Below are 24,799 nucleotides of genomic sequence, written 5' to 3' on the forward strand. Positions count from 1 at the left end.
TAAACAAATGGGCTATCCTGAGTCTTACTGAAATTAAAGAGGAAGCGTAGTTCTTAGCAAGTAAGGGGTCTCCTTCCAGAGAAAAGAAAAGGAGTTCTTTTCTGTTGGCTGTTTTCCAGAGTTACGGGGTTGGAGTAAAGTCTCACATTGTCAGGATGTCATGTGACATCAAGTGAAATTCAAAGACTAAAATGTACACATATGAATAATGGAGTAATAAAAAAATATAATGATGATAACAAATATGCCCAAGAACCTCAGCGTTTAAGCTGTTTAATGGTATCAAAGGACCCTGCGGGGGACCCTGCTTGTTGACATGATTTAAGGTGAGGGTGGGATGATTTGAGAGAATAGCATTGAAACATATATATTATCATATGTGAAATAGATCACCAGTCCAGGTTCGATGCATTAAACAGGGTGCTCAGGGCTGGTGCACTGGGATGACCCTGAGGGATGGGATGGGGAGGGATGTAGGAGGAGGTTCAGGATGGGGAACACATGTACACCGATGGCTGATTCATGTCAATGTATGACAAAAACCACTACAGTATTGTAATTAACCTCCAATTAAAAAAAAGATTTTCTCCTCTCCCAAATATGTTAATTCTCAAACTACTTTGGAGCTTTGTAATTCATATGAGATTCCTCAGATTGCTTTTGACCTACACTCCCTGGACTACAGTTGATCTCTGTCTCCCAGATTTTAGTGTACTCTAAATGGAAATGATGTTCTTGATACCGTTGGAATGAAAATGCACAATCAGCATGAACAGAATTTTGCATTTTACTTGTTAATTTCCATTGCCTACAAAGACAGTCCTGTCTTTGCTTAACTAAATGACCAGTTCTGGGGGTAGTCAGCACCTCCATTGACCCTTCACAGAGCACCCTGGACTCCATCCAATGGCTAAGTTGCCGATCTTTCACTGCCAGTGTACCTGTCTCCACCCACTCATGCCCAGGTGTCTTACTTAATTTATCATGTCATTGTAGGAAATAAATTTTTCCTTCTTTTCACTGCCACAGGGTTTATGGATCTTAATTCCCCAACCAGGAATCGAACTTGGTCCCCTAGAGTGGAACTATGGAGTCCTAACCACTGGACCACTGGAAAATTCCCTAAGTAGCACAGTTTTGAAGTCATTAAGATTAGGTGAATGTGCATATTCATCTTACTGTGAGAATTTCATTTTGAATTTTAAGTGCCTTCATATTTTCATCTTTTTCATGGCATATATATTTTATATCCATTTCTGTAGCCGGCCAGAATCAGGCTTGAATCAGGCTTCCCTGGTAGTTAAGTGGTTAAAAAAAAAAAAAGTCTTCCAATGCAGGTTGATTCAGGAAGACCCCCTGGAGAAGGAAATGGTAACCCACTCCAACATTGTTGCCTGGAAAATCCCATGAACAGTGGAACCTGGATGGCTACAGTCCATGGGGTTGCAAAGAGTCAGTCAGGATTGAGTGACTGAGCATGCAGGAGCACATTCGTTATCTACTGCTATGTAGCCAATCAGTACAAAGCTTAGAGGCTTCACAGTGAGCATTTGATGATAGTCCACAGTTTCTGGGCATGTGGGAACATCTTAGTGGCGTGGGTGTGGCTCAGGGCCTCTTGAGGTTGAAGCCACAGGAAGGCTCCTTCAGGGCTGGATTAGCAGGCTTTCAAACTCCCTGTCCTAGCTGGTGGCGAGGGCCTAGGTCCTTGCCCTCTGGCCCTCTTCATGGGTTCGCTTTTCTCAGAACTCTCTCTGAGACAGAGAGGGAGAGAGTGGAGTGGAGCCTGGGGCCTTTCATACCTTTATTGTAATTATCCTTGTGTAATATTTTAATGATGAACCACAACAGAGAAAAGGATTTTACTGTGTGTCTAAAGTCGTCATGACAGGATGCATTACAGATTGCAACCTAGCTCTCCAGATACCATTTTGAAAGAAGGATACCTAAGTTCAAGCAGTTGTTGTATTTTAATGACTGACCTTAACTATATACTTTTACTAGCAAGAAATGCTTTACTCTGCAGCATGAAGAGATTAGAAATACCAAGTGTTAAATATCAGCTTCTAATCAAATTTGGACTGAAAGAATTATTAAAAGTCTGTGAAAATCTCTTGGACCTGGTCAACTCTTGCATAGCCTAGTCTCTGTGGACCCAGATACCTCTTGGGTGAGAGACAAGCCAGGAGCTGGGGAAGAGAAACTCAGTTGGATGGGACCTATGCACCCACAGCCGGCCTCGCCCCCATCTTTCCCATCCTCTTCCTGAAGCAAGGTCAAGGGCACCAACTCATATAGGAACCATCACTGAGCATGGCACCCCCTGCAGAGACACTCACACATGTGGAAGGTGAAGACAGGAAGTCCTGACAATAATGTGCAACTCTAACAAGGACCTCCTTTTTCCTCTTCCTCATTTTACATTTGCTTGCAAACATGTTTAATGAATGGACCTTATATATTTTTTAGATTTTCACCATACAGCCATTTTAGATTAGGTAGCAAATGTAACTTTTACTTACTAGATGACATATGAAGAAGCTAGCAAGAGATGTGTTCAGATCTTGTTGCATTATTATGCAGACGATACATAGGTAGACAGAATCGGCTTATCTTTACATTTGGGTTCACAGTTAATTTAATCTTTTGTGAACTTCCAGATTGTCCTGGTATGTGAGCAGGTTGGAAAAGCATTTCCAGACATGAGGTGGAATGAAAGGAGAATAGAGTGGAAGACTGTTAGAATAGCAGGATGGCTCAAGGGAGAGCTGACCTCTTTGTTGGGCTAGTGGCCAATTTTTATAGCCTCCAGACAGAAAATTCTTACTGGAAGGGGTGGCATTAGGTGATTGATTAGGATTCTATAGGATGAGTAATATGGTAGGTGTTTTACTTAATATGGGGGTCACAGAACTGGCTGGATTAGACCTGGAGATTCATGACAACACTTGCTATGGGACTTAGTTCCAGAGATTTTTGTCCTGTGACCTTGGTATAGGGCTCCATGCTGATTATGTAACAAAGTATATACAGTCTACTCAGGAACTATTTTTATCATAGTATTATTTATTGCTTAGTTTCAATGAAGTACTGAAGCAAAATTTTCCACTGCCTGTAAAGGGTACCAAGGGTAAGCTGGACTCATACTGAGAATTGACCACACATGTTAATTAGAGCCGGTATTGTCATATGGAAATTCTGTTATAGAAATCAAGAGAGAATAAAAAGACTAGAAGATGGACATAAAGGAGCTCCTCCAAAGGATAAACAGGTGTTCGTGCCTACGGTTTTGGAAACCAGACTCCATCTCTTCAGCACCTATGGGGAATAGGACCCTGGAAGCCTCTGCTGCGGGAGGCACCGGCCACAGGCCTATTATGGGAAGCAAAGTCGAGCTGTAAAGGCTCACCTGCGGAGTTCAGGGAGGGGGCGCCCCAGGGCAATCCTGACCCGGACCTGAATGATGAGACCAAGGAGTGTACGTGTGCACGCATGTGTGTGGGTGCTTTAAAAATGTTTGTTTTTGTCAACAATTTTTATTATTCACATGTTCCATAGAAACAAGAACCTGGGGGGGGGAGGGTCACGGAAGTAGGAAAAAAGATTTTTAATGCAGATTCGCAGTAGCTCTGTATACAACTTGAAGCAGCCAACTCCTCCCTTCTCCCAGTCCCTCCAGTCTACATGGCACAGGGCTAGGCTTTTTCCTGGCTCCGCCCCTTGCCGGTAGGCCCCGCCTCGGAAACCCGGCCTCTAACCCGAGGAGCCCAGCCTAATGACCCGGAAGATGGAGGGCTCGCAGCCAAGGTCATGGTCCTGAGGTAAGTTTCTTCTTTCTACCGTGAACTTGTGCTGTGCGGTACCCCTAGTCCTCAAGGTGTGGGAGTCGCTAGGGATCTAACATGCCAGGACCCGGCCCTCCGCCCCAGAAAATCTGGACTTCGCCGTTTCGGGTCCGGTATGTTTTCTTTTTGGTTTGAAGTCGCTCTGGGCCGGTCCTTGCCCTTGACTTTTCTGCTTTCGTCCCACGTAGACACTGCCTTTCAAGACTCTTTCCTTCATAAAATCCTCTACTGACCCCCGCGCCCCACCCTCACCCCATGTAAAATACTCGTCCGCGGGGTGGATTTGCGCCCCCCAACCTTGAACTCTCGGTCTCTGGAGGCAGCGCCGGCCGCTCTGCTACCGCAGAGGCCGCGTCTTCTGCCTTCGCCTGGGGGAAGGTGAGCTGGGCGGGTCGTGTGATACCCATGCTCTTCGGTCCCCAGGATCTCTCCATCCCCCGTTAGAAAGTGGTCCTTTCCGGAAGGCGGGCATTTTGTACTTGGGTGAGGGAGTATCTGGAAAAGGGGAGACCGAGGGAGAAGTAGAAAACCTGAAGGGAAAAGAGTGAGGGAAAACGAGTGGGAACGTAGAGGGTCGCTGAGAGACACGCGAAGAAGCAGTAACCTGAAAGTGGGACGTCGCATCTGCAAGATTGCAGGGCAGCATAAGGAAGGGAACCCAGATCAGCGTGAGAAGGCGGGATCCCAGAGGACGGTCATTTCATGAAAAGAGTAATAGGAAATGTTACAAGAGTTGGAACCTTGGCCTTCAGAGCCATGTGGTGCTGGGAGAAAAAGTGGACAGAGGGTGACAAGAAGAGCAAAGGGAAAGAAGGAGCTGGAAGGAAGCATCGCCACCTGGGGTCTCTGAGGAGGAAGGGAGTGTATCCGGAGGGCTGAGAAGGAGCGGAGATGGGGGAAGAAAGAGGCAGAAACACACAGAAATTTTATGACAGTCAGAAAGGGTGGGAGAAAGCCTCAAGAGGCAGAACAGCTTGCACAGAGGGGCAGGACAGGTGTGAGGGAAGAAACAAAGAGGAGGCCAGAAACAGCAGGAGAGCAGAGGAGAGCAAAAAATACACGCGACCAATGAAACAGGGAGGCAGGTAAACAGAGTAAAATGGAAACACCTAGTAGTGCAGGTAGGGGAAAACTGGATCCAAATGGGTGATAGGTTGTTTTGATATGGATCATTGAGTTGTAACATTGATATGTGTCCAGTTATGGCTTTTAAAATTTGTTTCAGATTTTTTTCCTGACATGAATGGCTTCTTCTCTTCTTATGTATGTAGTTTCTTTGGTAAGTAGTACATAATTTTAGGAGGAGGGACTGGCAACCCACTCCAGTATTCTTGCCTGGAGAAATCCCATGCACAAAAGAGCCTGGGAGGCTACAGTCTATAGGGTCTCAAAGAGTTGGACACAACCAAAGCTATTTAGGATGCAGGCAGGCACCTAATTTTAGAATATGTTGATGAGTAGTTGGCAGAAATGTCAATGATCTTCTGTACTAACAGTCAAAATTTAGTTTTACGGGTTAGCCTTGTATTGTTTTCTTCCTCTTCCTGTGAGCTAGTAAAATTGTGAACTCTGAGGTGATATGAAGGTGTTTCCCTCAGGTCCCTCTTGGCTATTTTCTGCAAGTTCTCTGAAACATGGGCTTGATTAACTTGGAGAATTTTTGCAACAGAGCCCATCCATAATGAAGAAATTTGCTCACAACTGATTTCTTTCTTTTCCTATTTGAGTATAGTTGATTTACAAGGTTTTGTTAGTTTTAGGTGTACAGCAAAGTGATTTAGTTGTACATATACATGTTGATTGTTTTTCAGATTCTTTTCCCACATAGATTATCACAGAGTATTGAATTAGTTCCCTGTGCTATACAGTATGTCTATATTAGTTATCTGCGTTATATATAGTAGTGTTTATATATTAATCCCAACCTTCTATTTTATTCCCCCCTGCATTCCCCTTTGGTAACCATAATTTTGTTTCTAAGTCTGTGAGTCTTATTTCTGTTTTGTAAGTCAGTTCACTTGTTTCATTTTTTTAAGATTTTAGAAATGAATGATAATCATATATTTGCCTCTCTCTGACTTCTTTCACTTTATAATAATCTCTAGGTCCATCTATATTGTGGCAGATGGCATTCTTTCATTCTTTATATGGCTGAGTAATATTTCATTGTATATATGTACCATATCTTCTTTATTTACACATCTGTTGGTGGACGTTTAGTTTTTCCTTGTCTTGGGTATTATAAATATTACTGCTATAAACATAGGGGTGCATGAATCTTTTTGAGGTATAATTTGGTGTGGTTTATATGCCTTGGAGTGGGATTGCTAAATTGTATGGTAATTCTGTTTTCAGTTTTCTGAGGAACTTTCCACAGTGGCTGCACCAACTTGAATTCTCATCAACAGTGTGTTTCTATATACTTGAAATTTTCTTAGAAAGAATTACATGCTCTCACTACATAGTCTCACAGAATGGTAATTTTGGGTTGATGGAAGTATGGATTACTTGATTGTGATAATTATTCCCAGTGTATATGTTTGTCAGAGAATCACTTGTTCCATTTTCATTCATCTTTTATATCTCAATAAAGCTGGAGAAGAAAAAGAAAAAGTGGGAGATGTGTTGGGCTTAATCTTCTGTTAGTGGTACTCAATCCAGGCTTCATAGTAGATCAATGAGTCATTTGTATAGACATATTTTATACACTTTGACCACGAATTCTTAAGACCGTGGGTATGTGGCGAGATTTCAATAATATTTAATTGCCCCTGTGATTCCAGTCTGGACTTGTCACTGAACATCAGGACTGTGAGTCCTCCTGTTTCTGAGGACTGAGATCTAGCCTGAGGAGGAGGTGCTCTGTTCTGCGTGGGATGGACCAGGGCCTGGTCTGTGACCTGAAGGGGGTTGTCAGGTCAGCTCAGGTGCCCACTGCTACTGTGTGGCATAGCAGCCTCAGGAGGGTGGGGAGATCTGATGAAAAGTGTGGGAAAAGTGACTGGTTGGTCTCTGTGGGGGAGTTTACTGTCCTGAGTCCCTCCTGTGACAGTGGGGAGCACAGGACTCTTAATCCACATGGTGAGATCTTCCCTGTGTGTGTGGTTGCAGCAGAGGAAGAGGGAGTATGTTTATTCTAACCATTAAACAGCCTGTTTTCAGCTTTGAAGCTTGACCTCTAAAGATGCAAGTTGTCTGAGTAAGAAGCCCATAAGAAGAGGAGGAAGAGGACAGTAAAGGATGGCTGTTTCTCAGGTGAAGTCATAGTCTCAGTTGATGCTTCAGTCTGTCCTTCTTGAAATGCCTCTCTTTGGATTTCTTTCTGATTCTGAGGTGTTCTTTCTTGACACCTGTACGTTCATCCTTACCTAGTGCCTTCCCTCAGTACATATTTATTAATTGTTGCATCTTCTTGTGGAATCGACCCTTTTATGATTATGTGATGTCCTTTGTCTCTTGTGTCAGTTTTTCTGTTTATTTTTCTGATACTGTGCAGTCACTCCTGCTCTCTATAGGATAGAATATCTTTTTCCTTCTTTTCACTTTCTGCCTTTCTTGTCTTTAGATTACTCTGTCACTCTAGCTGTCTGTTTTCTTCTGGTCACTTCCTCTCATGGTCTCCACTCAGGCACCCTGTACAGTGGTAAAAGGCAGGAGCTCTGGCCAACCCACTTCGCTCCACTGGAACTTCAAAGGAATGCATTTGGAGTTTCCTTTTAATCATGACATTTGGTAAAATGTTCTTTTTAATAATAATATATTTTTCAATATTATTTCTGTCTTTTTTTTAATGCTTCAAGAATCTCTTAAGTTTATTATTGTGATTTTATCTGTTGTCTTAAAATAATGTATAACAGTAATAACTTTTTAATTTTTGAATCAGTGTTAGGTCTGTACTAATTTTTTTTAGTATCCTAGTGTAGAATCTTTTTGGGAAACTCAATTGAGTACAATTTGTACATTTTCATTGTCTGAAGGATCTTAGAATGCATGTAAATAAAACCAATACTGAAAAAATAGGCTGAAAAACTGTCAGGAGACTACTCAGTTATTTTAGTGTTGACCTGTATGCATAGGTGTATGGATGTGCATGTCCATGGTTTAGATAAACGATGTCATGATTTGGGGCTTCCCTGGTGGCTCAGATGGTGAAGAATCCACCTGCAATGTGGGATACCTGGGCTCGATCCCTAGGTTCGGAAGATCCCCTGGAGAAGGGAACAGCTACCCACTCCAGTATTCTGACCTGGAGAATTCCATGGACAGAGGAGCCTGGCAGGCTACAGTCCATGGGGTCACAAAGAGTAGGACATGACTGAGTGACTTTCACTTTTCATGATTAAAAAAAAAGAGAGATCATGATTTTAAAACTATCATATCGTTTTGCGGTTGATAGTGTGTTTTTAATATGTTCATCGTTTTGCAGTCAATAGTGTATTTTTAGTATGTTCATCGTTTTGCAGTCGACAGTGTATTTTTAGTATGTTCATCGTTTTGCAGTCGACAGTGTATTTTTAGTATGTTCTTAGTATGTTCATCGTTTTGCAGTCGACAGTGTATTTTTAGTATGTTCATCGTTTTGCAGTCGACAGTGTATTTTTAGTATGTTCATCGTTTTGCAGTCGACAGTGTATTTTTAACATGTTCTCTGGCCTTGATTTTTTTTCCTATACTACCATGTTCACAGTTTAAATAATAATAAGATTGCTAACATTTTGTGTATGTGTGCGTGTGTGCACACTTGTATAATGACCTCTTAGGCTGATCCATGTTGTTCAGCTTGAACTTCTTTCAAATTTTCTCAGGGAGTCATCTGTCAATGAACTTTTAATGCTCATTACTTTTGATTTTTCAGCTTCAGTTCTAGAACCCAAACATGGTAGTTCAGGTGCTTACGAGATGATTCATTAGGTTCTTGACCTGAGTCAAGTTTTTCAGTGTCTCTGACAGTTTTCTCCTCTGTAAGATGGTAAAAAATTCTTTAATGAGCTGTGATGTTGCTAACAAGTTAAAAAGTTAAACATTTAGAGTAACGCATAGTATATAGGAAGTATTCAAATGTTGTTTGTCTTTGCTGCTGTCATCATCAGCATCATCTTTGGAGGTTTTGAGCTTTCTTTAAAACTACTGTGGACTTTGTCATCTCTGAAAACACCACTCATATTCCTTTATATCCAAGTTTGATAATTCTCAGTGTGCCCAACATATCTAGCCCTTCCACATAGACAACCTGGTGTTGAATTATTATTTGTATATATTTCATGTATTGCCCACAAAAATGAGAAATCTACTTCTATTTGGAAGCTATCATAATCTCAATGACAAAGCACAGGAAATTAAAATTAGACATACAAGTAGCTCTAAATGCCTTTCCATGGCTCTGTCAGAATACATTCTTCAACTTAATTGATCTTTTAGCTCTATTCATTTTGTATGGAAATAGGAACTCTCCTCATGGCCTTGGTGAAAAAAAATTTTTTTTTTAACTTTAAGTCACAGTTGACATTGAATGATGTGGCCATCCAGTTCTCTCCAGAAGAGTGGGAATGCCTAGACTCTGCTCAGAGGGCCTTATATGTGGATGTGATGTTAGACACCTTCAGGAACCTGCTCTCTGTGGGTAAGGATAACTTGCCTCTAAAAGTTGGGAAGGTATCTTTGGATTTACCCTTGTTTGCCTTTTGAAATCCCCTACCTTGCTTAACTGAGCTCAAAGCCATGTTGACTCAGGCATGAAAAGCTTCATAATGTAGCCTCAGGAATTTTAACATGCCCTTTCTTCAGATGATTTGGCCTGGCCACTTCATAATACACCAGAAGTGTAGTGGAGAATCCTATTTATTGTTCCTCAAAAATTTAACATGGTTGAGAAGTTTCATAACTGTTTGAAGTATTACTTTTATTTAATATCTTATATTCAACCTGAAACTTATATTCATGCAGTGTAATGAATAGGATATCTATGGTTCTTTATATCTTACAGATATTTCTCATCTACACATCTGGAAATTACAACTAAAATCACACACTGATAGAGGAGAAGTATGCCGAACAGTGATTTGGGGAAGAAATGAAATCCCGGAAACCAAACATTTTAACGTCCCAGAAATTCAGGAGAACATGAATGACTTCAGGTTTCAGTGGAGAGATGATGAAAGAAATTACAAAAATATCCGTACATCCCTTAACCAAGATGTCACTGATAGTAGAAGTCAGCATGGTAGAAGGGATGCAGTAAACAACCGTACTGGAAATAGACTTGTGTTAAGCCTTCAGGATGAACTACGTATGTTTAAACATCAACAGAAAATTGCATTTAATCAAGCTGATAAGTATGTCAACAGTAGCTCCTCATTTTCACCTCTTCAAATAGTTTCTCCCACTGTCCAAACCAATATTTATAATATATATGGGAGTGACTTTATGGATCCTTCCATACTGATGCAAAACCAGATCCCACACAGGGTAAGACCTTACAAATTGTATGAGTGTGGCAAAAAGCTTCATCAGGGCTCAAATTTCAGGAGTCATCCGAGAATCCATATAGGAGAGAAATTACACATATGTGATGTATGTGGCAAGGTCTTTAGCCGAAATTCAGATCTTGTCATTCATCAAAGAATTCATACTGGAGAGAAACCTTACAAATGTAATATGTGTGGCAAGTTCTTTAGTACAAAAGGAAAGCTTTCAGTTCATCAAAGAATTCACACTGGAGAGAAACCTTACAAATGTAATGAGTGTGGTAAAACCTTTAATCAGAGCTCAATCCTCAGTCGACATAGGATAATCCATACAGGAAAGAAATTACATCAATGTGATGTATGTGGCAAGGTCTTTAGCCAAAATTCTGACCTGGTAATTCATCAAAGAATTCATACCGGAGAGAAACCTTACAAATGCAATGAGTGTGACAAGGTCTTTAGTCAAAAAAGAAAGCTTTCAATTCATCATAGAATTCATACTGGAGAGAAACCTTACAGATGTAATGACTGTGGTAAAACATTTAGTCAGAGCTCAACCCTCAGTCGACATCAAATAATCCATACAGGAGAGAAATTACAGAAATGTGGTATGTATGCTAAGATGTTTAGCTGAAATCCAGACCTTGTAATTCATGGGAGCATTCATACTGGAGAGAACCCTTAAAAATGTAGTGTCTGTGGGAAAGCCTTTCATTCTTCCTCAGGTATCAGCAGACATGAGATAATCCATGCAGGAGGCAGAGCCATATAAATATCATGTATGTGGCAGAGTCTTTCACTGAAGCCCTTGGACTTCATCAGGAAATTCATACTAGAGAGAAACCTTACAAACGTAATATGGGTGTGACAGGGTCTTTCTTGAGAAGACAACCCTTTTTTACTAGTTTTACTATCCACAAATTCATATGGCAGAAAAGCCTTCCAAATGCAGTGAGTGTGGCAAGGTCTTTAATCATAAGGGAAACCTTACAGTTTACCAGAGAATTCATATTGGAGAAAAACTTTACAAATGTATTGAGTTATACAAAATCTTTTATGAGTTGCCAGCCCTTGCAAAGCATCAACTGAATTCATACTAGAGAGAAACCTGATAAGTGAGTGTGGCACCATCTTTAGTCAAAGTTCCACTCTTTTAAGTCTTTGGATAATTGGTAATGGTGAATTTGTAAGAAGGAGACAATCTCCATTGACAAATGCCTGGGAGTCATCCTGCCATTTCCCAGTGATGTACTGACATACAGAGGCAGAGCATGTTACAGAGAAAAGAAGACTTGTTTTCCTTTGGATTTAAATTCATTCTGGGGCTGGTCCCTGCCCTTGGCTTTTCTTCCACATAGGTCAAACATTTTGCTTCTTCAAACTGTACTACCTCTGCTCCTGCTGTAGCAGAAACTAAATGAGGCACCCCATTGTGTTAGCCCATATACAGTCCTTTTTCTCTTCATCCCATAAGAGAGGGAGATGTTTGTTCTCCCTCTCTTTCTTGCTTATTTGCAATCTGAAAATGATGCCCTCTAGCTACACTTGGCATTTATCCTTCCAAGAAAACATTACTTTCCTCTCGGAGCATTCTTCATTCCAAAAAGAATGTCATGGGACGATGACCTCAGAGACCACCAGAACCTGTTCTTGAATCGCCTCATGCCAGCTGTGATGATCTCAGTTCACCCAGGAAGGGGAGAAGAATGCAAGACCACACCAGCCCTCATTCTTTTTTTCAGCCCCATTTTCCACCTGGGGGGGAAAAAAAAAAACACCTGAAAACCTTAAGACCTCTTCCAACTTCCCAGGGAGCAGGGGCACAGTTTTTGACACATTGGCCTACTGTGTTCCCCCTTTACCTGGCAAAGTAATAAAGCTACTTTTTTCTACTCCAAAACTCTGTCACCGTATTTCTATTCAGCATTGGAGAACTTTTGGGAACAATCCCCCAGCCTTGCCCTATCCACCCTTGGAGGGTGGCAGGACATGCCACGTTCTCTCCCTGATCCTGGACAGCCTGCCCCTGAGGCCCCCCTCTTTCCCAGCCCCTCTTCTTGTGTCTCCTCAGAGCAGTCCTTCCTCTCAGGCCTCCCCGTTTGGTCAGACCTTCCTTTCATCCCCCTGTGGAGGTGCCCCAGGCCAGCCATGTGACAGTCATTGTTTTTCTGTGTCCAATTCAACTCAATAGGAAAATGTTCTTGTAGGCAGGCATGTTATTCAGTCACACCCCTGGAAATATGTAGGCAAGAGGGTGTAGAAGAAGCAGAGACAGAAGGACACAGGAAAACAGCTGAAAAGAATGAAGGGAACCAATGAGAATACAGATGGTGATGGCTGGGGATCTTGCAAAGAGACAGTAACATAAAAGAAATTGAGCCTTGAAAGTCAGTTTTATAAAAGTAGTAATGAAAACAGGATCTGCAGGGGTAGAAGAGCAATGTAGGGAGAGGAGTCCTGAATCAGTGATAGGAGGGAGAGCAACAGTGGTGAGGATTAAGGAGTTGGAAACTTGGCATTCAGAGCACTGGGACCCCAGGAGAGAAAATTAGCAATTGGAGGAGCAGAGGAAGAAAGAAAGCAGGAAATTTGATGCATAGTCACCTGGGGGTGCCAGAGAATGAGGTGGAAGTGAGCATAACATGGATAGGTGAGGTGTACCCCCAAAAGCAGAGAGGGAGCAGAGATGGGAAAGAAAGGCAAAAACAAGATGGGGCAGTCAAAGGTTGAGGGGAAAATGCAGTAAGAGGGGAAATGAGTAGAGTAAGTAAGACCCGTGTGAGGTTTGAAATAGGGCAGGAACACCAGTAGAGGGGAACAAAAAGAGAAAGAGGGACTTCCTGGTGGACCAGTGGTTAAGAATCTGCCTTCCACCACCATATGACCCAGCAATCCCACTGCTAGGCATATACCCTGAGGAAACCAAAATTGAAAAAGATATACCCCAATATTCATTGCAGCACTATTTACAATAGCTAGAACATGGAAGCAACCTAGATGTCCATCAATGGATGAATGGATAAAGAAGTTGTACATACACAAATTGGAATATTACTCAACCATAAAGAAACTAAAGTCATTCAGTCGTGTCCGACTCTTTGCAATTCTATGGACTGGAGCCCACCAGGCTCCTCTGTCCATGGAGTTTTCCAGGCAAGAATACTGGAGTGGGTTGCCATTTTCTTCCTCAGGAGATCTTTCTGAGCCAGGGATCAAACTCTGGTCTCCCACTTCGCAGGCAGACTTTACCATCTGAGCCACCAGAGGATTCCAGCCATAAAAAGGAATGCAATTTGAGTCAGTTCTAATGAGGTGGATGAACCTAGAGCCTATTATACAGAGTGATGTAAGTCAGAAAGACAGAGATAAATAGCGTATACTAACGCATATATGCTCAAACTACCACACAATTGCACTCATCTCACACGCTAGTAAAGTAATGCTCAAAATTCTCCAAGCCAGGCTTCAGCAATATGTGAACCGTGAATTTCCAGATGTTCAAGCTGGTTTTAGAAAAGGCAGAGAAACCAGAGATCAAATTGCCAACATCCGCTGGATCATCGAAAAACCAAGAGAGTTCCAGAAAAACATCTATTTCTGCTTTATGACAAAGCCTTTGACTGTGTGGATCACAATAAACTGGAAAATTCTGAGAGATGGGAATACCAGACCACCTGACCTGCCTCTTGAGAAACCTGTATGCAGGTCAGGAATCAACAGTTAGAACTGAACAGGGAACAACAGACTGGTTCCAAATTGGGAAAGGAGTCCATCAAGGCCGTAAATTGTCACCCTGCTTATTTAACTTATATGCAGAGTACATCATGAGAAACGCTGGGCTGGAAGAAGCACAAGCTGGAATCAAGATTGCTGGGAGAAATACCAATAACCTCAGATATGCAGATGATCACCCTAATGGCAGAAAATGAAGAACTAAAGAGCCTCTTGATGAAAGTGAAAGAGGAGAGTGAAAAAGTTGGCTTAAAGTTCAACATTCAGAAAACTAAGATCATGGCATCCGGTTCCATCACTTTATGGCAAATAGATGGGGAAACAGTGGTTGACTTTATTTTGGGGGGTTCCAAGATCACTGCAGATGGTGATTGCAGCCATGAAATTAAAAGACGCTTACTCCTTGGGAGGACAGTTATGACCAACCTAGACAGCATATTAAAAAGCAGAGACATTACTTTGTCAGCAAAGGTCCGTCTAGTCAAGGCTATGGTTTTTCTGGTAGTCATGTATGGATGTGAGAGTTGGACTCTGAAGAAAGCTGAGCACCAAAGAATTGATGCTTTTGAACTGTGGTGTTGGAGAAGACTCTTGAGTCCCTTGGACTTGCAGGGAAATCCAACCAGTCCATCCTAAAGGAGATCAGTCCTGCGTGTTCATTGGAAGGACTGATGTTGAAGCTGAAACTCCAATACTTTGGCTACCTGATGCGAAGAACTGACTCATTTGAAAAGACCCTGATGCTGGGAGGGATTGGGAGCAGGAGGAGAAGGGGACGACAGAGGATGAGATAGTTGGATGGCATCACCGACTCAATGGACATAAGTTTGGGTAAACTCTGGGAGTTGGTGATCGACAGGGAGGCCTGATGTGCTGTGGTTCATGGGGTTGCAAACAGCTGGACACGACTGAGCAACTGAACTGAATGCATATATATGGGATCTAGGAAGATGGTATTGATGAATTTATTTGCAAGGCAGCAATGGGGAAACAGACATAGAGAACAAACTTAGGGACACAGGGAGAGGTGAGCAGAGGGTGAGATGGAGAGAGTAACATGGAAACTTACATTACCATATGTAAGGGAAAATGGGAATTTGCTGTGTGTCTCAGGGAACTCAAACAGGCTCTGTATCAACCCAGAGGGGAGAGAGAGGAGGGAGATTCAAGAGGGCGGGGACATGTACAACTGTGCCTGATTCATGTTGATATTTGGCAGAAAACAACAAAATTCTGTAAAGCAATTATCCTTCACTTTAAAAAATAAGTTTAAAATCTGCCTTCTAGTGCAAGGGATGCAGGTCCCTTGTTGGGGGACTAACATCGCACAAGTCGCAGGATGCAACCAAAATTTTTAAGAAGTAGAGTAGAGCAGGCATTTTAATGAATAATGTAATTCTCCTAAAAAGAAATGTTATGTATGAGATGATGGATACTAAAGTTGTGGTAATTATTTCAATATACATAAATTAGCACATTATGCTGAACAACTTAAACTTATACAGAGACGTAAAGTATATAAAACTGGGTGGGAGTAAGTTGGTTTAAAAAGACAAAACACTCTAGCCCAAAGAAAGAACAACGCAATTTATAACAACAACAAAATGTTGTTAATGACGGACATTATAACATGCCGTAGTTCTCCAGTCTCAGACACCAGGTTTTGTCCCTGAGTCTCTGGAACTGAGCAGAGTGTTGAGTTTGGTCTGCTGGCTAACTGGGGAATAGAAACGCAAGAGCTGTTCTGCAGGATGTCAGTACGAAATGCCTAGGGAGAATTTTGTATTTCTCATTCTAGTTTGTACTAGGGAAGCCCAGATCTTGTTTCCTCAAACTGTTTAAATTGATTCTAACTGCAGTTAATGTTCCCGATCCAACCACTGCCACGCAGCAAATGCTTGGAAACCCACGTTTCAACCTCTTAATTGCTTGAGCCTCAGGAGGAACCCTGGAGAAGGGCATGGCAACTCACTCTAGTATTCTTGGTGGAGAATCCCATGGACAGAGGAGCCTGGAGGGCTACAGTCCACGGGGTCGCAAAGAGTCCCACAACGACTGAAACGCAGTAGCACACACGCAGGAGGGGCACGGGGGAAAACTGCTGTAAAAAAAATAGCTTTTTACTGAAACCGTTTTCAACTTGTTAGCAGAAAAGATCATTTCCGACGTTAGGGGCCCACACATCTCCAAGCTTTTACCACAAAACTGTTCTAGATAGTAACTTAATATCAGCAGTTTCAAAGCGCCCGGAGTTCACTTATCTCCTCCCCAATCCATACACCTCATCCCGGCGAACTCTTCGAGGAGGAGAGCTCACTCGCCCCGCCCATCCCCGATAGCCCTCCGCCCTGGTCCCGCCCCCGGAAACACGGTCTCTAACTTCGCGCCTGCGCGGTTTATTCAAGAATCTAAAGTGGAGAACTCGGCGTAGAGTTTGAGTTGCCTGGGGCGTGTTTTTCCTTTGTACTGTAAATTTGAAGTTCTTTGTCCACCTTACTCTACCTTCGGCTTCTTGAGAATATCGACGGACCTAAAACACCCCGAGTATATCCAGAGGTTGCTTTCAAAGGTGTGGTGTTGTCCTTCGGGGTTGAAATCGCCGTGAGGAGGGTTCCCGAGCCCTTGGCTTTTCTGCCTTTGGTCCACGTAGACACCGCCTTTGCCTCTTTTCCTTCACTTTTAAAATCCCCTTCACTCTTTCCCTTTACTCTCTCCGTCCCCTACCCGCCCCCCCACCCCCCTGTAAAGTCCTCTTCTGCGAGGTGGCTTCCCGCCTCCGCAGCCTTGCCCTCTCGGCCCCCTGGAGAGGCCGCGTCTTCCTCCCAGCTGTGGGTCACTCCCTTTCCTTTTCTGGCTTGAGACACAGGACAGGGAAGAGAAGTGGGGCAAGAAATGATTGACTCTGTCACTGCATGGTGCCTCTTTGAAGGAAAATTAAAAGTGTTTTTTTTTTTTTTTTTCTAATCGATTCACTTTGCTCTCTCCTTTTTTTTTTGCATTTAATTCTTTTTGAAGCTTGGAATAAATCTTGGTGCATTCAATTTCGACTTCCCTAGAATCGCCACCAGCCTCTGTTGGTGGGAATGTAATTGATTCAGCTCTTAGCAAAATGATATGGAGTCTACTCTATAAATTAAATAAAGAACGGGCCCACAATCTATGAAACCCATCCGAGACTAGATATCCAAAGGAAACAGTCATTCTAGTGAGGGAAATATTTGCACTCCAGTGAACATTATTGCGGAGAAGGCAATGGCACCCCACTCCAGTACTCTTGCCTGGAAAATCCCATGGATGGAGGAGCCTGGTAGGCTGTAGTCCATGGGGTCGCTAAGAGTCGGACACGACTGAGCGACTTCCCTTTCACTTTTCACTTTCATGCACTGGAGAAGGAAATGGCAACCCACTCCATTGTTCTTGCTTGGAGAATCCCAGGGACAGGGGAGCCTGGTGGGTTTCCGTCTATGGGGTCGCACAGAGTCGGACACGACTGAAGCGACTTAGCAGCAGCAGCAGAACATTACTGCATTGTTTTCAACAACCCAGATGTAGAAACAACCAGAATGTCTGTTGACAATGTATATAGAGATTTATGTCAGTCGTAAATTATTATTATAGCATTCTGGCATTGCTGTTGGAAGGAAAGGAGCAGGTTGCCCTGACTGGACTGACTCCATTTTTAAAGGAAAAAGAACTCCATCTTACACTCTTGGTGAACTTGGGACTGCATACCTGGAAGGCCATAGAGAAAAAATAGCAACAGCTGAGCAGGCCTCCCGGGTGGATAAAAACCAGACCGGGCAGACCCCGTACCTAGACCTCCCAGAGCCAGAAGGAATGCAGTGTCCACAATGTAATCTTAATAATGCTAACTGATGTACACTAAATTGTATGTTCAGGTAGCTTTAGAATGTAAATTTATGGCTGTAACCTGATTGCATCTCTTACTAACATTGTCCAGAGTGGACTTTAGAGAATTTGGGCATGTGGGCTTGGACATGTATACTTTGGGTATAAAGGGTTGTCCCAAAAATCGGTCGGGGTCCTTGGCTAAGGAGGAAACTCTGCCTCGGCCCCACCGATGTAATCAGCTGCACTCCACTATTCCTGCTGTCCTTTTGAGTGAGTTTGCTTACTGAGTGGCTATAACACTGTTACTATTTCTGACATAACTGTGGTTGAAAAAGACACACATATATGGAAGGTTGAAATGTCAAACTCATAGAGCTACAGAATATAAAGGTTTTTGAGGACGTGGGTGGTGAGGTAGTTGGAGAGATACTGGCCAAAAGTTACAAACAGTTCAGTTGTTAAATGAATAAGTACAACATGTACATCTAAGGTACAGTATGCTGACTGTAGTTAATACTGTATATTTGGGATTTGCTGAGAAAGTAAAACTTAAATGTTCTCACAACACAGACACACACTGGTAATTGTGAGTTGATGGAAGTGTAAATTATTGTGATAATTAGTACAAAGTGTATACATCTGTCAGATAATCATATTGTATGCCTCATATGTACATCATTGCTACTTATCAAATATACGTCAGTGAAGCTAGAAAAGAAAAGTGGGAGGTGTGCTGGGCTTGTCTTCTCTGAGTGGGGCTCAACCCAGGCTTCACATTAAGGTGTTGAGGCATTTTGCATATACGTGTTTTGTACTCTCTCACCAGAGATTTCCCTTCATATGGTTGGTATGACAAGAAATAGTCTTATTTGTCACACCTGGCTCAGATGGTAAAGAATCTACCTGCAGTGCAAGAGACCCGGCTTCAATCCCTGGGTCTGGAAAATCCTCTGGAGAAGGGAATGGCAAGCCACTCCAGTATTCTTGGCCTGAAGAATTCCATGGATAAAGGAGCCTGGAGGACACTCCAGGCTCAAAGAGTAGATGCGATTGAGCAACTAACACTTTCACTTCAATAGCCAGATAAGGGCTTCCCAGGTAGCTCAATGGTAAAGAATCCACCTGACAATGCAGGAGACTGGTGTTGGATCCCTGGGTTGGGAAGATCCCCTGGAAAAGGAAATGGCAATGCATACCAGTACACTTGCCTGGAAAATCCCATGGATAGAGGAGCGTGGCAGGCTACAGTCAGTGAGGTCACAAAGAATCAGACATGACTGAGCATGTGCACACACACAGCCAGATAAAGGTCAAAGGGTAAAAGATAGTTCAGTTCAGTCACTCAGTCGTGTCTGACTCTTTGCGACCCCATGTACTGCAGCACACCAAGCCTCCCTGTCCATCACCAACTCTGGGAGCTTACTCAAACTTATGTCCATAGAGTCAGTGATGCCATCCAACCATCTCATCCTTTGTCATCCCCTTCTCCTCCTGCCTTCAATCTTTCCCAGCATCAGGATCTTTTCCAATGAGTCAGTTCCTTGAATCAGGTGGCCAAAGTATTAGAGTTTCAACTTCAGCATTAGTCCTTCCAATGAGTGTTTAGGACTGATTTCCTTTAGGATTGACTGGTGGATCTCCTTGCAGTCCAAGGAACTCTCAAGAGTCTTCTCCAACACCACAATTCAAAAGCATCAATTCTTCAGTGCTCAGCTTTCTTTATAATCCAACTCTCATATCCATACATGACTACTGGAAAAACCATAGCCTTGACTAGATGGACCTTTGTTGGCAAAGTTGTGTCTCTGCTTTTTAATATGCTGTCCAAACCAGGCTTCAGCAATACGTGAACCATGAACTTCCAGATGTTCAAGCTGGTTTTAGAAAAGGCAGAGAAATGAGAGATCAAATTGCCAACATCTGCAAATCATCAAAAAAAAAAAAAAAAGTTCCAGAAAAACATCTATTTCTGCTTTATTGACTATGCCAAAGCCTTTGACTGTGTGGATCACAATAAACTGTGGAAAATTCTGAAAGAGATGGGAATACCAGACCAGCTGACCTGCTCTTGAGAAAACTGTATGCAGGTCAGGAAGCAACAGTTAGAACTGGACATGGAACAACAGACTGGTCCCAAATAGGAAAAGGAGTATGTCAAGGCTGTATATTGTCACCCTGCTTATTTAACTTATGTGCAGAGTACATCATGAGAAACGCTGGGCTGGAAGAAACACAAGCTGGAATCAAGATTGCCAGGAGAAATATCAATAACCTCAGATATGTAGATGACACCACCCTTATGACAGAAAGTGAAGAGGAACTAAAAACCCTCTTGATGAAAGTGAAAGAGGAGAATAAAATGTTGCTTAAAGCTCAATATTCCGAAAACTAAGATCATGGCATCTGGTCCGATCACTTCATGGGAAATAGATGGGGAAACAGTGGAAACAGTGTCAGACTTTATTTTGGGGGGCTCCAAAACCACTGCAGATGGTGATTGCAGCCATGAAATTAAAAGACGCTTACTCCTTGGAAAGAAAGTTATGACCGACCTAGACAGCATATTTTTAAAAGCAGAGACATTACTTTGCTAACAAAGGTCCATCTAGCCAAGGCTATGGTTTTTCCAATAGTCATGTATCGATGTGAGAGTTGGACTGTGAAGAAACCTGAGCATCGAAGAATTGATGCTTTTGAACTGTGGTGTTGGAGAAGACTCTTGAGAGTCCCTTGGACTGCAAGGAGATCCAACCAGTCCATCCTGAAGGATGCCGGGAGCCGGTGAGGTATTCCACTCGTGACAAAGGTCATGAGGAAGGAGGCTCGGCATACGCAAAGGCGGGATCGAGCCTCAGGAGTCCCCCTGGATATTCTCGAGCATATACCCCCAAAAAACCAGAGTCTGCCTACTTTATTGCTTTGTGCTCTCACCTCTGACTTTACTGGGGGCTGTCCCCCACCACCACCTCCCTCTCTCTGTCAAAGAGTTAACTTACAGCTCCAATTAATAAAGTTCCTGGGCAATTAGGAGTGTTTAAATCCAAACCCCTCAGATGGCTCTCTAACTCGCCTGACAAGTTTACCCGGACTCCTACAGCTATGCATACAATTGTTTACAGTCTCCCAGCCTCGAGAGGCAAGCTTAAGATATTCAAATAGCTTAGAGCCTCTCAGAGAGTTAGAAACTGTCAGAATAAACTAATAAAAGATTTCATTGATGAGCCAATGCTTGCTGCCAAGTTTCCACATCCCCGGTATTATATCCTTGAATATGTATTAATTAATATAGTTGGTATGTAGAAAAAATAAGTAATGGCCTTAGTGTTAGTAACTTTAGACCCTTAAGGTAATAAATTCTTTCCTTTGTTGTAAACCCATTACACATCCACCCTATAGGAATGCAATTTTATCTTCGGAAGATGGCGCCAAACCTTAAAATAATTACTCTTAGAGAAAATAAGTCTTTGTTGATAAGTCCTTGTCAAGAGTCATAAAATGTTAATAGGCCTTCTGGCCAGAAGATGATGTAAATCACCTAAACCATTTGTATACAATAAATTTGCAGGAAAGAAACCCTGGTTTTTGAAAAGGGTCAAAGACTGCTGACTTTGCATCCCCTATTATCCTCTATGTGTAACTTAGGGTATATAAACCCCTGTTAAAAATAAAGCTACGGCCTTGCTCACCAGAGCTTGGTCTACCCATGTCATTCTTTCTTTTCACATTCTGGCTGAAGTCTCCATCTGGAGCGTGGATATCCTCTGCGACCATTTATTTGCCTGAGCTTCTAAGACCCACTCGAGAAAGTGTCTAAGGTGGGGCACCTTCTGCTATTTGAGAGGGCGCCTGCGGCCTCCGTGGTCAGAGCTAACCTGGTGTCACAGGTTATATTGGTTTTCCACGTAAACCAAGCTACTCAGCCTCTTTTCTCCACTGAATTTTCCTACTGAGCTATCCTCATTCTATTACTCTTTATATCTTTGATAAATAGGTAAATAGTCGCCGACTCCGTCTCCCCTTCGAATACCCTGGATCAGCCGGGGCTGGACCCCGGCAGAAGGAGATCAGTCCTTCGTGTTCATTGGAAGGACTGATTTGAAGCTGAAACTCCAATACTTTGGCCACCTGATGCTTCATTTGAAAAGACCCTGATGCTGGGAAAGATTGAGGGCAGGAGGAGAAGGGGACGACAGAGGATGAGATAGTTGGATGGCATCACCGACTCAGTGGACATGGGTTTGGGTAGACTCTGGAAGTTGGTAATGGACAGGGAGGCCTGGCGTGCTGTGGTTCATGGGATCGCAAAGAGTCGGACATGACTGAGTGACTGAATTGAACTAAACTGAACTGAGGTTGGTCATAGCTTTTCTTCCAAGGAACAAGTGTCTTCTAATTTCATGGCTGCAGTCACCATCTGCAGTGATTTTGGAGCCCCCCCAAAATAGTCTGACACTGTTTCCACTATTTCCCCATCTGTTTGCCATGAAGTGATGGGACTGAATGCCATGTTCTTAGTTTTCTGAATGTCGAGTTTTATGGCAACTTTTTCACTCACTTTCGCTTTCATCAAGAGGCTCTTTAGTTCTTCTTTGCTTTCTGCCATAAGGGTGGCAGAAAAGGGTGGTCATCTGCATACCTGAGGTTATTGGTATTTCTCCTGGCAATCTTGATTCCAGCTTGTGTTTCATCCAGCCTGGCATTTCGCATGATGTACTCTGCATTTAAGTTAAATAAGCAGGGTGACAGTATACAGCCTTGACGATAGTATACAGCCTTGATGTACTCCTTCCCCAATTTATAACCAGTCTGTTGTTCCGTGTCCAGTTCTAACTGTTGCTTCTTGACCTCCATACAGATTTCTCAGGAGGCAGGTCAGATAGTCTGATATTCCCATCTCTTGAAGAATTTTCCAGTTTGTTGTGATCCACACAGTCAAAGGTTTTGGCATAGTCAATAAAGCAGAAGTAGATGTTTCTCTGGAATTCTCTTGCTTTTTCAGTGATCCAACAGATGTTGGCAATTTGATCTCTGGTTCCTCTGCCGTTTCTAAAACCAGCTTGAGCATCTGGAAGTTCATGGTTCACGAATTGCTGAAGCCTGGCTTGCAGAATTTTGAGCATTACTTTGCTAGCGTGTGAGATGGGTGCAATCGTGCAGTAGTTTGTGCATTCTTGAAAAGATAATTAAAATATGGTTGAATTATTTCCTAAGGCTTTGTTCTCAAGTACCTGACTGTAGCCAATTACTTGCTCACAGTCTCCAAAGGAGTCCCTCAGCCAGACATGTTTGGGGTGGAAATTTTTCCTCTTTTTTTTTTTTTTTTGTCGCCTGGATTGTGGGATCTGTTCACGGAAAGCATTGAAAACCTGGAACCCTAACCTATAGATCACCAGGAACTGCACCCTCCCCCCACCCGCCTCAAATTCTTATTATTTTTGATGGCTCCAAGTGAATGGGAAACAAAAGAAAAAGTAACGCTCCGAGGGGAAGTGAGTATAAAATTTCACATTCCACATAGGCACAATTTTGCATTTCCAGTTACTCCTAGTTTCCGTCACCCGCTCTAAAACTCCTGCCGTCGCTTAAGTAAAGAAGCTGTAACTGCCTGGGGTCTCAGAAGGGCCAAAATCCAAGCTCCGCCCACAGTTCCAAGCCCCGCCCCCACGTCCCAGCGATAGGGCGCTTGGATGGTCAGAGGGTCTGTGTCCATCCGCTCGTGTTTTCACATAAACACTTGTCAACCGGAAGTGCCCTGGCTCTCTAATTCCGCACAGAGCCTGGCTCCAAAGGACACCGAACACGTTCAAAGGATCCAAAGTAGAAACGCAGAACCCGTTCGGAGAGGAAGAGACAAGAATCTCCCAGGACGAGACCACGTCTGCAGGCTCCGCCCCTCTAGGGACACAGCCTCCTTCCATCCTGACGCGTCTCAGCGGTCCTGCCCCCGGCTCAACGGTGCGCATGCGGAATCCCCTCCAGACACGGAAGCGGATCCCCAGGAAAGACTGACGCGCTCGGGTGAGTGACTTGATTGCTTAGGTCGTTACTGCGCTCTGTGGAGTTCAGGCCCCCTCCTCCACAGCTGGGTTTCGGGCGTTTCCCAGTAAAGTAAACCTCTGAACCCGGTTGTCGCTCTCGCTCTGAGACCACCCCTACCGCCTGTGGTGGCGTCGCCACAAGCCTCGGTTCGGTCCCGGGAGTCCGGGCCCGGTTCCGGTTAAAATCGCTCCGACTCAGGTACCGGCCCAAGCTTTCTGCGTTCGGTCCATATAGACGCTAAACGCCTGCAGCTCTTTACCTCTTTCAACCCTTTGGCGGACTCCCGACTCCTTCCCCTCTACCCCCGCCCTCCTCCGCCCTATTCCGTTATAGCAAGTCCTCACTCTGGAGGTTGAGCGCCCTTGACCGCCCTCCTTGGAGAGCAGAGAGGGAATATTGAAGCAGAAGTATATGCAGTTAGCGAGGCATCAGAACGTTTGAGGAGAAAGAATTACAGGGATGAACAGAGATTGCAACAGAGTGAGGCCTAACAGTCTGTGGGAGGAGGAACAGAGAGGGTGGGAAACAAAATGATGCCTATGATCAGACGAGGAAACACAGAAAAGGACACAAAAGGAGAGAAGTAGAAGGACCCAGGGAGACATAGAGAACAAAGCACACAGTGGTGGCGAAAGCGGAAAACCCAAACCCAGCTGAATATTGAGTTGATTAAATGTGGAATATTAAGTTACGAAGTACTAAGTAGTGTCTCTAATAAGCTATATTTGTTTAAAGTTTGTTGACATGTTTAAATTATGCAGAGGAGAGTGATAGTTGCAAAAGCAGGTGTTTGAGGCATCTGCATTTTCTAATTTTTGCTTCAGATGACTCCATTTGCAATCCCAGGCCTTCCAGAGGGCAGAGACT

General features: G+C 43.3%; 2 protein-coding genes across 2 annotated transcripts in view; both read left to right on the plus strand.

Annotated features, from left to right (window-relative positions):
• Positions 1 to 6,855: 6,855 nt before the first annotated feature.
• LOC138991719 (zinc finger protein 836-like) lies at positions 6,856 to 12,286 on the plus strand. The gene is made up of 3 exons (XM_070387099.1): positions 6,856 to 7,100; positions 9,339 to 9,465; positions 9,829 to 12,286. The coding sequence occupies exons 1-3, from the start codon at positions 7,086 to 7,088 to the stop codon at positions 10,941 to 10,943; spliced, it is 1,257 nt and encodes a 418-aa protein (XP_070243200.1). The 5' UTR covers positions 6,856 to 7,085; the 3' UTR covers positions 10,944 to 12,286.
• Positions 12,287 to 23,624: 11,338 nt separating this feature from the next.
• The window catches only part of LOC102269322 (zinc finger protein 677-like), an 84,376-nt gene continuing 83,201 nt past the window's right edge, over positions 23,625 to 24,799 (plus strand). Inside the window, exon 1 of the mRNA XM_070387083.1 lies at positions 23,625 to 23,911. The gene's annotated coding sequence lies outside the window, so the exon portion shown is untranslated. The remainder of the gene's footprint in view (positions 23,912 to 24,799) is intronic.

The sequence above is a fragment of the Bos mutus genome, chromosome 18, assembly GCF_027580195.1.
Source record: "Bos mutus isolate GX-2022 chromosome 18, NWIPB_WYAK_1.1, whole genome shotgun sequence".
Taxonomy (NCBI): domain Eukaryota; kingdom Metazoa; phylum Chordata; class Mammalia; order Artiodactyla; family Bovidae; genus Bos; species Bos mutus.